This window comes from Cucumis sativus, chromosome 5 (genome assembly GCF_000004075.3).
Source record: "Cucumis sativus cultivar 9930 chromosome 5, Cucumber_9930_V3, whole genome shotgun sequence".
Classification (NCBI taxonomy): Eukaryota; Viridiplantae; Streptophyta; class Magnoliopsida; order Cucurbitales; family Cucurbitaceae; genus Cucumis; species Cucumis sativus.
In genome coordinates this window covers 24,012,091-24,026,289 of record NC_026659.2, presented here as the reverse complement: position 1 = coordinate 24,026,289, position 14,199 = coordinate 24,012,091, and the positions used below count along the sequence as shown (strand labels likewise).

The 14,199-nt window shown below is 35.3% G+C and overlaps 1 protein-coding gene and 1 long non-coding RNA gene across 3 annotated transcripts; one reads left to right on the top strand and one right to left on the bottom strand.

Annotated features, from left to right (window-relative positions):
* Nucleotides 1-912: 912 nt before the first annotated feature.
* On the top strand, nt 913-11,350 carry PPC3 (phosphoenolpyruvate carboxylase 4-like). Of its 2 annotated transcripts, NM_001280562.1 has the most exons (21): nt 1,000-1,155; nt 1,573-1,736; nt 2,061-2,175; nt 2,488-2,565; nt 2,656-2,724; nt 2,887-2,965; nt 3,073-3,149; nt 3,273-3,368; nt 4,494-4,635; nt 5,170-5,301; nt 5,644-5,717; nt 5,843-6,124; nt 6,730-6,777; nt 7,288-7,413; nt 7,491-7,592; nt 7,728-7,874; nt 8,963-9,061; nt 9,193-9,281; nt 9,610-9,736; nt 9,804-10,010; nt 10,279-11,103. In NM_001280562.1, the coding sequence occupies exons 1-21, from the start codon at nt 1,000-1,002 to the stop codon at nt 11,101-11,103; spliced, it is 3,234 nt and encodes a 1,077-aa protein (NP_001267491.1). The 2 variants fall into 2 exon arrangements, with proteins under 2 accessions (XP_011654430.1, NP_001267491.1); XM_011656128.2 differs by lacking the exon at nt 6,730-6,777 and having other exon boundaries at nt 913-1,155; nt 10,279-11,350.
* Nucleotides 11,296-14,199, bottom strand: LOC116403838. The gene is made up of 2 exons (XR_004216715.1): nt 12,704-14,199; nt 11,296-12,626 (listed from the first exon to the last, which is right to left on the bottom strand). It is a non-coding gene; the product is annotated as an uncharacterized LOC116403838 (long non-coding RNA).

Genomic DNA, 14,199 nt, shown 5'->3' with positions numbered 1-14,199 from the left:
AATCGAGAGATATTTTTTAAAATAATAAAATAAGCTCAAAATTTTAGATTTTATCACTATCTATAATCTGATGATTGGATTCCATGATTATAAGTTCATTTTATACCGGGCCAGATTGAAATAGGGATAGGTTATATACATTCTAATTTTTATAAGAGGTCATTCGAGAGTATTTAAATAGATACTAAATAGATACTGTCGTTGTAGACCACTTTTGTACTAGTGTATGTTTACATGTGGATACATTCCATTTGGGTTTTTATTGAATTGAGAAATAGGTTTGATTGTCCATCTTTTTTATATAATTCAAATCGAAGCAATTGGATATCCGACTCAGACCTATATGACATGTGCGAACAATCGAAATATTCTTAACACTCCACGTTTGTCATATATTCCATACATCACACTAATAGACAATATAACTAATAAAATATGAGATTTATCAAAAAAAAAAAGAAAAAAAAGAAAGAATTATGAAGAGACTATTTTAAAAGTAACCAAATAAATTAAATATTTACTACACTAATAAAAGCATACCCGTATTTATTAATTGTGAAATTTTATTACATTTTATAAAGATTTGGTTAAATTTGATAAAAATTAGAAAAGAAAATATGATATAAATAAAAAATTGGGGCCTCAATTATTAAATAGAAAAAAAAGAAGAATGAAAAGCCATGAATAGAGTAGCCACGGTGTTTACGGAGAATCACCTGGTGACAAAATCGATCTCCCTTCACTATTAACAGCTCCCACCATCTTCGGCACTTCAGCCACGTGTAACATCCTAGTTGGCTGCTACATACACCATTTTTGGGCCCACTCTAATAATAATAATATTAAAATTAAAAGAAAAAAAAGGAAAAATCATACAATTTTTAAGTTAAGTACTGAATCAATGAATCATCCCTCTCTTCACCTTTTCATCCTTTCATCTTCTTCTTCCTCTAAACCTCACTCTCTCTTCTTTATTTCCGTTTCTTCCTTCTTCCATCAATGACGGACACTACTGACGATATCGCTGAGGAAATCTACTTCCAAAGCTTCGATGACGACTGTAAATTGCTCGACAACCTTCTTCACGATGTCTTGCAACGCGAAGTTGGTAGCCAATTCATGGACAAACTCGAAAGAACTCGAGTCCTCGCTCAGGTCTCTCTCTATTCTTGTTTTTGTTTTTTTACTCTTTCGTTTTTTTTTTCTCTCAGTCGTCGTCGTTGTTGTCTGGTTCTATGTACGGCCGAGTAGTTTTTTCTTTTGGTGTGTGGGAAATGGAAGAGTCGATTCATGATATGCTTGATTTGCGAGTAGTTTTTTCTTTCGATTTTGTTTTGTGTTCTGAGAGGAGGAATCTTAATCATGCATTAGTTTATGGCAAAATATACGCTAGAGATTTCGTGGATGCAGATTTTAGTTTGAGTTGTCCATGGTAGAGATTTCGATGTGTTTGGAACTTGGTTCGTTAATCTTCTGTGGAGTGATATTGATGAGATAGATGGATGTGTCTGATAATGAAGTTACATGTCTAATCGGATGTATCGTTTTCGTTTTTTTTTTCTTTTGGTACAGAGCGCTTGCAATATGAGGATGGCGGGTATTGAGGATACGGCAGAGATGCTTGAGAGGCAGCTTGCGTCGGAGTTGTCAGAACTGACTTTAGAGGAAGCCTTATCTTTGGCTCGTGCATTTAGTCATTCTCTCAATTTGATGGGTATTGCGGAAACCCATCATAGGTAGGTTGACTTTCAAACTATCGTCCTTTGGTCATATATTTGAAAAATAGATTCGAAAAGTAACAGAAGAGAAGAGATTCTGGGTTCGTATTCGGTAATGGTGATTCTGTTGTGAAAAAAATTTAGTTACACTACGCGGTGGTTCTTTTTGGCTTGCCGGAAAATTGGAGAAAAAGCCCTCTGAGAACGAGACTATATTACAGGACGTAGTATTTCGGTTCAAAATATGTATTTTCTTTAGGAGTCCATTTTAGTTTTGATCTGACAGTGACTGCTGTTTGAATCATCTTCTTGGAAATGAATGTTGCTTTTCACACTTGACAGGGTTCGTAAGTCGAGAAATATTGCACCTCTTTCAAGATCCTGCGATGAAGTTTTTAATCAGCTAATGCAGGGTGGAGTTTCTCCGAATGAGCTTTACGACAGTGTTTGCAAGCAGGTCTTTTACTGTTATTTTGATTCTTTTTCCCCCAACAGAGAAGGAAGGAAGTAGAAGTAGAAGTAGAAAAAGAAAAAAGAGATAACTTTATGCCCTCAATTGGATGGCTAAATAATTTAGAACTAGCTGGAGGTGGTTGAGTTCATCGACTACAATTCGCATTATCTGACTGCTGAGAAGTAATAATAATAAGTTGACAGGACGAAGCACATTTTTACTATGATTTTGCCGTTTTCATGGTCTAAAATATTTAGCGATTTATCTGTAAGTTTGTCAAATTTTCTTCTTAATCTTGTATTCTTATCTTTACAGGAGGTTGAAATTGTTCTTACAGCACATCCAACTCAAATAAATCGTCGTACTTTGCAGTATAAACATCTTCGCATTGCTGTATGTTATCAGTGAATTCCATAATATGATTAGCAATATCCTACCTCTTGCTACGTAATCTTTGGTGGTTAATTTAAAGGATATTTGCAGCATCTATTGGACTACAATGACCGACCTGACCTTAGTCCTGAAGATCGGGAAATGCTAATTGAGGATCTGGTATTATTTTATTTTCTCAAACCACTTCTCATTTTTCTTCATATTTTAGGAATTAACATATGGGGTTTGGGAAGGGAATTTTAGGTCTGGAATTTTCATGATAAGAAAAATCTTGTCTATGCCCTTGTTTCTGACTTAGTCCATGTTTGTTCTATGTTTTAGGTAAGAGAGATAACTTCAATATGGCAGACAGATGAACTTAGACGCCACAAGCCCACACCAGTTGATGAAGCTAGGGCTGGTAAACTATTAAATTTAATTTTAAGAGAACAAACCTGTCGTCTGAATGCTACACTCACTTGTTTCTCTGCACATGTATATTTTGGCAATTATAATTGTTTTTCTCAGGCTTGAACATCGTGGAACAGTCCCTGTGGAAAGCTGTCCCTTATTATTTACGTCGACTCAGCAACGCATTAAAGAAGGTCTACCACTAGTTTCTGATGCTGATTATTCTTCAATGCTTTTATGGTGTCGTTATTATTATTATTTATTTTCTGGAATTTTCTTTCTTTTTATAACTTTAGTATTTTCAATCCTTCTCATAGCACACTGGGAGGTCGCTTCCTTTGACTTGCACGCCAATAAAATTTGGGTCTTGGATGGGAGGCGACAGGGACGGAAATCCAAATGTCACAGCAAAAGTGAGACTTTCAACATCCTTTTCTGTTTATTACCTTCTTCTGGAAAATTGTACGCAAACATTGTTTCATCAGTTGAAAATCACCTAGTCCGTGCACATAACGTTTACTTGGGGGTAATATTTGATTTTAACACCTGTTTGAAATCTTGTAGGCGTAGGGTTCATCATAACATCATCTAGAACATGAAAATATTGGATGAACATGGAAACTTGTAAAGAAAGTAAAAGAAAATATTGGGCAAAATGAATCTCATTGCCACTCTTGTTTCAAGAGATGAAAATTTCAAACTTAACGAGGCTCATATAACAGGCTTCCTCAAACCATATCACTTCATATTGTTGCAACTTGCAACTAAAGTATTCCACTAAGCTCCCGATATTGAAATCTCGATAGAATTCAATGTATATGTCTGGAGTTTCAATATAACATTCATAATCACTAGAACGAAACTATATATATTCGGGTTATATCATCAGCATAAAGATACTTCATATGCCTAATATGAAAATACCTAATATCACTCTATAAAAATATATTATGGGTAGGCCTCTGTGTTGGTGAATACTTTGTTCCCTAATATATTTCTAATGAGGGATAGATTTACTTGTGAAGAGTTTGATTGTACGGATATTCAAGTAATTTGCATTTTCTCTGTTGTTGGGTTATAGCTTGGTTTAGTTGTTCTGTGATGGTTCTGTTAGTTCCTTCCTAGACATAACTCTGGTTGTATATTGATAGTGTCAGATAGTGTTTGGAGTTCTATTGAAAAAGTGTATGTTTTGAAGTAGTGTTTGATTTTACATGAATTACTTTTTTTAAACAAAATGGGCACGAATGCTTCAATCAAAGCTCTGAGTGCATTGTCCAAAAAATGCTGAAGTACTATGCATTAGTTTTAGGGTAGGGAAAGTAATGCCAAAGACACCATTAGTTAGAGAAGCACAGCAAAACTATTCGCTGTGTTCTACAACATGATATTATAGCCATGAAACACGTCTTATATTCTCTGATTGAAACATTGTTCTGGTTCATTCTGGAACTGAATTTATCACATGTTGCAGTTTTTCATATTTTTTCCTTCAAAGAAAAGTAAAAGAAAGCATTTTTCCCCTTCGTGCTCTTCAGGTCACAAGAGACGTCTCTCTTCTGTCTAGGTGGATGGCTATTGATTTATACATTCGAGAGCTTGATAGCTTGCAATTTGAACTTTCAATGAACCGATGCAGCGACAAATTATACAGACTTGCACATGAAATTCTTGAAAAGGGTAATTCAGTCCTTGGGAAAGACCTGCTACAGTTCTTTTTTAGTAGTCAACTGTACCCCCAAAAAGTAAGCGTCTCTTCGAAATATTAAGTTGGAATAAGTACGGAAGGGCGAAGCCTTGCTATCAAGTTTTAATGCCCTAGATATACGTTTCGTGAATAAATATTGAAGTTTTAGTACATTATTGAACGTAGACGGAAGCACTCTTTGATTGCTTCAGAAGAACAAAAGCAGAAGAAACAAGGTGAAGAAGAATGTTTACGTTTGAGGCTCTTGATTACAGGAACACAGCAACATTGTTGAAGCAAATGCTACCTTTCCACTTTGATTTGACATCATTAATTTTTACAATCACGTACACGTACAATCAGTTTGTAGTCCGGTGTCTTATCATTCTCGAAATATTTGAAATCCTACATACTTCTATTCTCTTCTCTATGTCTGATGCAGACGAGTCTGATATACTGTGTGTTAGCCAATTTCCGTAATATGTCATCTCCATTCTAACATTTATGGTCATCCATTATTTATTCAGAAGCTGCATCTGAAGATCGAAACGAGATATGGAATCAGTCTTCGACCAAAAATGAATTGAAGAATCAGGGCCATCAGGCTGCTGCACTTCCAAGACAACTTCCACATAGGGCTGATCTACCTTCATGCACGGGTATGCGATATTCCGGAGATGCATTCTCAACTTTTGTCATGAAAAACCATCATCTTGATAATACCTGCTCGAACAAATTCAAATTTGGACATATTTGAAATTTCATTGAAGATGCAATATTTCTTTAATGTGGCTTGTTAAAGTTTTCGTGGGGTGGAGAAAGACTTGATATTTTTACGAAGTAACAGAGTTGTGAAAAAAGGATTTCGCTTTTCTTCATCCTCTGTTTGCACAGAAAGACTTGTTTCTGCTTACGGGTGCCTTTTATTATGCTTAAAAGCCTACTGTTCTCGCTTCTTGCCAAAATGGACGGCTGTTAATCTCATTTACCCGTTCATGCAGATTGCAATGATGGTGAGTCCAGGTATTCTAGAGTCGAATTTCCGAGAACTGATCATACATCATCTAATAATCAGGTGATGCAAGTTCTAGAGTGCATTTATTGATATTATGATCTCATTTCTCTAATGCACATTGTTTTATATTGTTCATTTTTACCAGTTGCACTGATGCTCGTTCTCCAACTATTTGTTCCTTCTAGGAAATTACTGTTCCAAAAACAAGTGCATCTTTATCAAATGGGAATTCACCTACTGGAAGTGCATCTTTATCAAATGAGAGTTCACCTACTGCAAGTGCATCTCATTCCAATTCTATGCCTCGTAATGCATCTTTCAACTCGAGTCAACTCCTTGCTCAGAGGAAACTGTTTGCAGAAGCTCAGATTGGGAGGTCCAGTTTTCAAAAGCTTTTAGAACCCAGGCTCCCTCAACGTCCTGGAATTGCACCTTACCGCGTTGTGCTGGGTAGTGTAAAAGAGAAGGTATGGCTTTTCATTTTGGCTACTTTGGCGAGCTTATTACAGGAATACATAGGATAACGTGTGAATAATATGATCTTGAACTGGATAACCTGTGAATATTACAATTTGCTCCTTCAGTTGGTGATAGATTCACCAAATGTTATGATGTGAATCTCAAAAATTGGTTTCATAAAGATGTTACTATGCAAATTCAGCTCTTGAAGAGAGGTCAAAATATTAAGACCACTGTGTAGGTAATTATTAGGAGATCTGTAGCATGGGGTATTAACTTTTGGGATTGGAATTGGAGTTGACGTCTTTGTTTCTCATAATTGGCTCCTGAAGTTTTCTATGAAAGTCTTGAAATCTAGACATAGATATTGATTAATGATCTGGCAAAGTTATATGATTTTGAACCGTCTTATTTTACATTTCAACTTACGGAGTTGAGGTGTGAATCAATGAGTCAGTTCGAACATCCACATTTGCTATTTAATAGGTTAAATGCAAAAATATTCCCACAGATATGGAGAAATAGATCTCTATTCTTTCTTCTTTCTTGCCTCTAACTTTCTTTTGACTTTTTATTGTATGTGTGAACTGTGATTCTGTGAACATCTTATCAGGCATCAATGTATGCCACATTAGACATTCCTTTAGCAGATGGGAGAAAAGTTCGTATTGACTAAAGATGTGGCAAATAAATAGGAGGATTGTTGCTTTGAAGTTGCTCTTGTTTTCCTTTTTGTGTCACATTATCTGGGAATGTTTCTCGGTATGGTTAATAACATGCTTAGTCTCAAACTTGCTAACCTAAAATAAGATTAAGCATATTTACATTTGAGATTGAACTTCCACAATTTCGTTATACAATGATTTGTTACACTTGTATGTTATGGCAATTTATTTTTAGTCCTAGTTCCGTTGGCTATGGTCTATGCCCTCGACAGAGAGGTGCACATGTTAAACTTAATGGTATTTTTTCCCCTAAAAAATGTACATTGCAAAATAAGAAATAGAGAAACGTAATATCGTACATCATATTTTAAACATTTGACAATATGCTATTTTTGCAGAAGAACAAATAAAACTAAAGATGGTGCTATCATCCATTGAAGTACATTATTTATTTTATTTTATTTAGTAAAAGTTTTGAATGTTTTACGTAATCTTTGGTGAGCCAGCTTGTGAAAACACGGAGGAGGCTGGAGCTGCTTCTTGAGGATCTTCCGTGTGAACATGATCCTTCGGATTACTATGAGACTGCCAATCAACTCTTGGAGCCGCTGCTTCTTTGCTATGAGTCTCTGGTAATCCAGACTTCTCTCTCATTTCTTTTTAAAGTGTAAGTCTGTACGCTTATTTATGTGCCACACCATTCATGCAGCAATCATGTGGATCTGTGGTGCTTGCTGATGGTCGGTTAGTTGATCTGATTAGAAGAGTTGCTACATTTGGTATGGTATTAATGAAGCTGGATTTACGTCAGGTATGCCGCATTTTAGTCAAATACTGTTTCGTCCGAAGTAGCATGTCAGAAAAGATGTTAATTAACTGGGTATATCATTGTGTTCCTAAGTTTCCTCGGGATGAAGTATTGAGGTTATGATTTTTTTGTCACCAGGAATCTGGTAGACATGCTGAGACTCTGGACGCCATTACAACGTATTTGGATATGGGTACATATAGTGACTGGGATGAAGAAAGGAAGTTGGAATTTTTAACAAGAGAGCTGAAGGGGAAGCGGCCACTAGTTCCTCCAACCATTGAGGTAAAACTTCAGTTGAAAAAATGATACAACTTGTTACTCGACTAATAGAATTTCTTAACAGTTCATGATATTCTTTTGAATGACGGACAATACACGCAGCAGTAGTATAAAAATCTATCGACCGAAAGTCACTTATTTTCAATGTTTTGTCTCTCTTTTCTTTTTATCTCATGTGATAATTATTGAGCAAAAGTATCACAATTTGTTCGTTTTTTCTAATCTAACCTAGTTCATATCTGAATAATGTCTTAAGTTTATATTATAAAAATGATAAATCATCATTGACGATCAAATATGAATCAAGTACTTAGATGGAAGCTAGATAACTCTCTTATATGTATATAGATAACTCTCTTATATTTAGTCATCCTCTCTCCGAAAGGGAAGCAACCTATTTGCCCCTCTTTGTCTTCGCTCGGGGCAACATTTATAGGCGTGGAGAAGAGATTTGAGGGTTATGGAGTCCCAATCCTTTGTAGGGATTCTGGAGTAAGTATTTTTCGTTGTTTGTCTAACCCTTCTCCTTGGGCGAGTGGTCTTTTTGACGCTCAAGAGGATAAGATTCCAAGGAAAGTGAAGTTTCTTACCTGCCAAGTTGGCCGCACTAATACAATGGATTGGTTGTGAGAAAGGTTCCCTCTTGGTTTATTCTGCTGTGTATTCTTTGTCGAAAAGTAGAGGAAGAGTTGGATCATAATCTCTGGCGTTGTGATTTTGGGTTCTCACATGATCGACATAGGTTACTAGTGATATGATCGGGGAGTTTCTCCAATATTTTCCTTCCTGGGAGAATGGATGCTTTTTATTATGAATGACTTTGGTTTAGGTCCTGCTGGGCTTGGGTTTCAAAGATCTTTTGTTTTGTAGTTATGAAATTATGAACTAACATTCACGTTTGCAAATGTTAACTTAAATTGACATGCATGTTTTTACCACTAGAAAGTTTCCTACTGAATTGTGGATAATGCGACAAGCTTAGTATAAGACAAAATCTTGTTCTCAGATTGTTTCAGAATGATGGTTAGTCTGGCATTAGTTAACCCTTTAAATTTTAAGAACTCATGTTCGGCTAAATTTTTCCCTTTCAGGTTCCTTCTGATGTTAAAGAAGTTTTGGACACCTTTCGTGTTGCTGCTGAGTTAGGGAGTGAATCACTTGGTGCCTATGTGATCTCTATGGCCTCAAATGTACGAAAATGGTTCTTTATTTTATTTAATTTTACTGGATCCAATAGCAGTGCTACCTGCTCCAAACAAAAGCAATACTATCTTTTGATTTTTCGTAAAAGTATATTGCACCTGAATCCTGATAACTGCAGGCAAGTGACGTCCTTGCAGTGGAACTTCTGCAGAAAGATGCACGACTTGCTGTTAGTGGCGAGTTAGGACGACCATGTCCTGGTGGAACGTAAGTCTTAAGGATAAGCATTTGATACAATAACCCTGCAAAATTCTTGTGTATGAACTAAAGTGATTTTTTGCACTATTATTATTATTGAAAGCTGGGTGCATAATGTTGGTATTATCAATTAAAACGTATTGCCGGATGAAATAAGTTCAATCAGAGTGTTCATGTCCTTGGAAATGCAGCTAGAAAAAGTTTCATATTATATTTTTATCATACCAACTGAACATGTTTCTCACTGGTCTCCTGAAAACGAATACTTGAGAGGGTAGGAGAGCCAAACTAGATGTAGCAAAAGATTATCCATGGGCTAAAATATTTCCTGAAATAGGTTGCGCGTGGTTCCTCTATTTGAAACTGTGGATGACTTGAGGAAAGCCGGATCGTCGATCAGGAAACTATTGTCTATTGATTGGTATCGAGAGCACATAATAAAGAACCATAATGGGCACCAAGAGGTAACATCAAAATGATCTACTTTCTAGCTGTCACTATTTCAGTTATTAAAGAAGTTCATCTGGACAGGTCATGGTAGGTTATTCTGATTCTGGCAAAGATGCTGGGCGATTCACTGCTGCATGGGAACTTTACAAAGCTCAAGAAGATGTTGTGGCTGCATGTAACGAGTATGGTATTAAGGTTACCCTGTTCCATGGGCGTGGAGGGAGCATCGGCCGTGGAGGAGGGCCAACGTACCTGGCCATTCAATCCCAGCCTCCAGGTTCGGTAATGGTAAGTTGAAATTTTTATTTGATTCTCTTCAGATAATAAGAACGTAAGAACATTGATTTCTGCAGAAAAGATTCTGATTTTGTTAGAATGCAATATGGGGATGAAATTCATTTCACTTCTGTCATTAGTCATTCATCCCGATCTTTGAATCCATGTGTCCTTTCTCAAATAATTTTTTGCTGTGGGAATTTGTTTTGGCACCTTATGGGAAAAATGCAGATTGCAAATCATCATAAACATATTGAATCAATTTAAAGCGATTTGGCAGGGTACTTTACGATCAACCGAGCAAGGAGAGATGGTGCAGGCCAAGTTTGGGTTACCTCAGACTGCTGTTAGACAACTAGAGATATATACAACGGCCGTACTCCTTTCAACTCTACGTCCACCACTTCCACCTCGAGAAATAAAATGGCGTAATCTCATGGAGGAGATCTCAAAAATCAGCTGTCAGAATTACCGTAGCATGGTATATGAAAATCCAGAATTCATTTCTTACTTCAACGAAGCCACTCCTCAGGCAGAGCTTGGCTTCCTTAACATTGGAAGCCGTCCAACAAGAAGAAAGACCTCGGTTGGGATTGGCCATCTTCGAGCTATACCGTGGGTTTTTGCTTGGACACAAACTAGATCCGTTCTTCCAGCTTGGCTTGGGGTTGGGGCAGGTTTAAAGGGTGTTTGTGAAAAGGGTCACACTGAAGAGTTGAAATCAATGTACAAGGAATGGCCTTTCTTCCAAAGCACCCTAGACCTTATTGAGATGGTTTTAGGAAAAGCTGATACCCACATCGCAAAACATTACGATGAAGTCCTTGTGTCAGAGTGTCGCCGCAAAATTGGATCAACATTGAGGAAGGAACTAGTTGAGACGGAGAAGTTTGTTCTGGTAGTTAGCAGACATGAAAAACTATCCGAAAACAATCGAAGTTTGAGGAAGTTGATCGAAAGTAGACTTCATTATCTTAATCCTTTGAACCTATTGCAGGTGGAGATATTAAAAAGGCTTAGATGTGATGCTGAGAATAACAAATTAAGAGATGCATTGCTTATTACCATCAATGGAATCGCAGCTGGAATGAGGAACACAGGTTAAAGTGTGTGGTGGTGATGGCTTTCATTCTTACTCTCTAAGAGGCTTAGAATAAAGAGGCATGTTTTTATTTGGATGTAGGTTGTGCTCGAATAAAAAGAGCAAAGTTAGTATATTGGAAGAAAAATGTTTTCTAGTTCAAGGATTGTAACAGTTTGAATTAAAGTTATTTGGAACATTTTATGTAAATTTTTGTTTGCCTTGCATGAGAACAATAGTATTAAATACTCAGTCTTCTTTTTTGCTGTTACTTGGGGATTCGATAAAACCTATTATTGATAGATTTAGTCTTATCAGAATTTTGCAGTATTTATAGATTCTTTTAGATTTTCTATAATTTTTTTATTGTTATAGTTGCAATTGCCATTAGAATTATATTAGACGAGAGGATTGTGTTAATATAAGAACAATGAAAAATGATCATATAAGTTTTTTTTTCGTTAGCAGTGGCCTACTACTTCGTAGATACGATTGTGTTAATATATCATTACTATCAAGATTTTTTTTACTTATTAATAATTGAAAAAGTTTTTTCAACAACTTTTTGGTTTTATATTTTTAATGGTACTTTATATTTTTTTTACTAATTATCAAACATCAAAACAAAATAACTAATATCGATTAAAATTGTTTAGATTGATGCTCAAAGTTTAGATTCCTCCTTTCATATATTTGAAAAACTTTACAACTTTATTGAATGATATGAGTGTATATCGAGGGATGTGTATGTGTCATGTACATATGTGTATGTGTACATATACATATGTGTATGTCTGCATGTACATATGTGTATGTCTGCATGTACATGTGTGTATGTCTGCATGTACATGTGTGTAGATATATGTATATATATTAAATGAGTCAATCAAATACGACTGTTGGCCGAACTTCAAATTTTATGAAAAGAAGCAAAATTAAGCCATATATAAAAATATATGAAATTGGATTATCGAAGGTTAGGCCAGTTTGAGGAAGACTTTGGATTTGATGAGGTTGGAATGCCTACAAACTTTAGAGTAGAAATTACCCTAAAAAAAGCAAGAATGATTTCAAATTTTGTTAGTTTCAAATTCTTAAATAGTAATTGGGTACCTGAAAAAGAGAATACTCACATTGCAAAACATTAGGAAGTTCTTGTTTCATAGAGTCGGTACAAAATTGGATCAACCTTGAGGAAGGAACTAGTAGAAACTGAAGTATGTTCCACTAGTTAGCCCATACAGAAAACTACCCGAAAAAAGAGTAGAAACCGATCGAAAGCCGACTCCATTATCTTAATCCTCGTAACCGACTACAAACTTTCAAATTCTAAAATAGTAATTGGGTAGGTGGAAAAGAGAATACTCACATTGCACAATGTTAGGATGAAGTCCTTGTTTCATCGGTGTAAAATTGGATCAACATTGAGGAAGGAACTAGTTGAGACTAAGAAGTTTGTTCGGGTAGTTTAGCAGGCATGAAAAACTATCCGAAAACAATTGAAGTTTGAGGAAGTTGATCGACTTCGTTATCTTAATCCTTTGAATCTATTGCAAGTGGAGGTATTAAAAAGTCTTAGATGTGATAGTGAGAACAACAAATTAAGAGATGTCTTGTTTATTACCATCAATGGAATCGCAACTTGAATGAGGAACATACTTTAAATGTGTGGTTGCCTTTCAATCGTTAAGTCGAGTGATTCTTACTAGGTAAGAGCTTAGAATAAAGAGGTAGGTTGTGCTTGAAAAAAAAAAGAGTGATGATGAGAACAACAGATTTATATTGGAATGAAAATGTTATCTAGTTTAAGGATTGTAATTATTTGAATTAATTTTATATGGAACATTTTAGGTAAACTTTTGTTTGCCGTGTTTGCATGTGTACCTATTAAATCGTCAAATTTCTTGATTTCTCTCTTACTAGGGATTCTTATTAACTAAAACCTTATTAATAGAATAGATTTCAAGTTTTTATCATAATGAAGTATTTATAAATTCTTTTACATTTTCAATATCTAATTTTAGGTTTGCAATTACCATTGGAATTATATAAAAACAATTAGTATTTTTTTTGTTTGTAGTTGCGTATTATGGATTATGGTGGTTGGTTGGAGGGTTTTACATGAGATAATTCTAATTTATTTTTTTAGGTACGGTTGTTATAATATATTAGTTATTATGTCTCTACTATCGACATTTTTTTACTCATTGATTAATAATTGAAATTTTGACTTTTTTTTTCTTTTTTTTTTCGGCTAAAACCTACTTTTTGGCCTATTTTTAATGGTACTATCTATCTTTCTCAAAAATTTTGATTCCTCCTTCCATATATTTGAAAAACTTTATCAAATGATATGAGTGATAATGTACACTAAATATATATATATATTGAATGAGCTAATCAACTGGAGCGGCTAAGTGAACTTAAAATTTTATCAAAAGTTAAAGCCATATATGAAAGTTGGATTATTGAAGCTTAGGCCGGTTCGAGCCATACCAAATTACAAGTTGGAACATCTATTAACCGATTAAACTAGAAAAGAAAAAAAATGAATTGTTAACCTATTAAACTAGAAAATGAAAAGAAAAAAAAAATTGTGATGTCTCAACCATGTGAAAAAATCGACAAACTATTGTAAAGTGAAATCAATGTATAAGGACTGACCTTTCTTCCGAAGCACCCTAGACCTTATTGAGATGGTTCTAGGAAAAGTTGATACTCACATTGCAAAACAGTATGATGAAGTCCTTGTTTCGTAGAGGAATGAAATAGTAGAGACTTAAGAAGTATGTTCCAGTAGACTAAGAAGTATTGGATCAACATGGAGGAAGGAACTAGTAGAGATTGAAGTATGTTCGAGTAGTTAACGGGTACAGAAAATATCGAAACCGACTCCATTATCTTAATCCTCTTAACCTATTGCATGTGGAGATATTAAAGAGGCTGACTGATGCAAATTAAGAGATGCATTGCATATTACCATCAATGGAATGGAGTGAGAATGACGAACTTTGTGATAGGTGTCTTTCATCACTGGAATGGGAGTGGGAATGATTCTTACTAAGTAAGAGGCTTAGAATAAAGATATATGTTTATATTTGGATGTAGTTTAAGGATGGT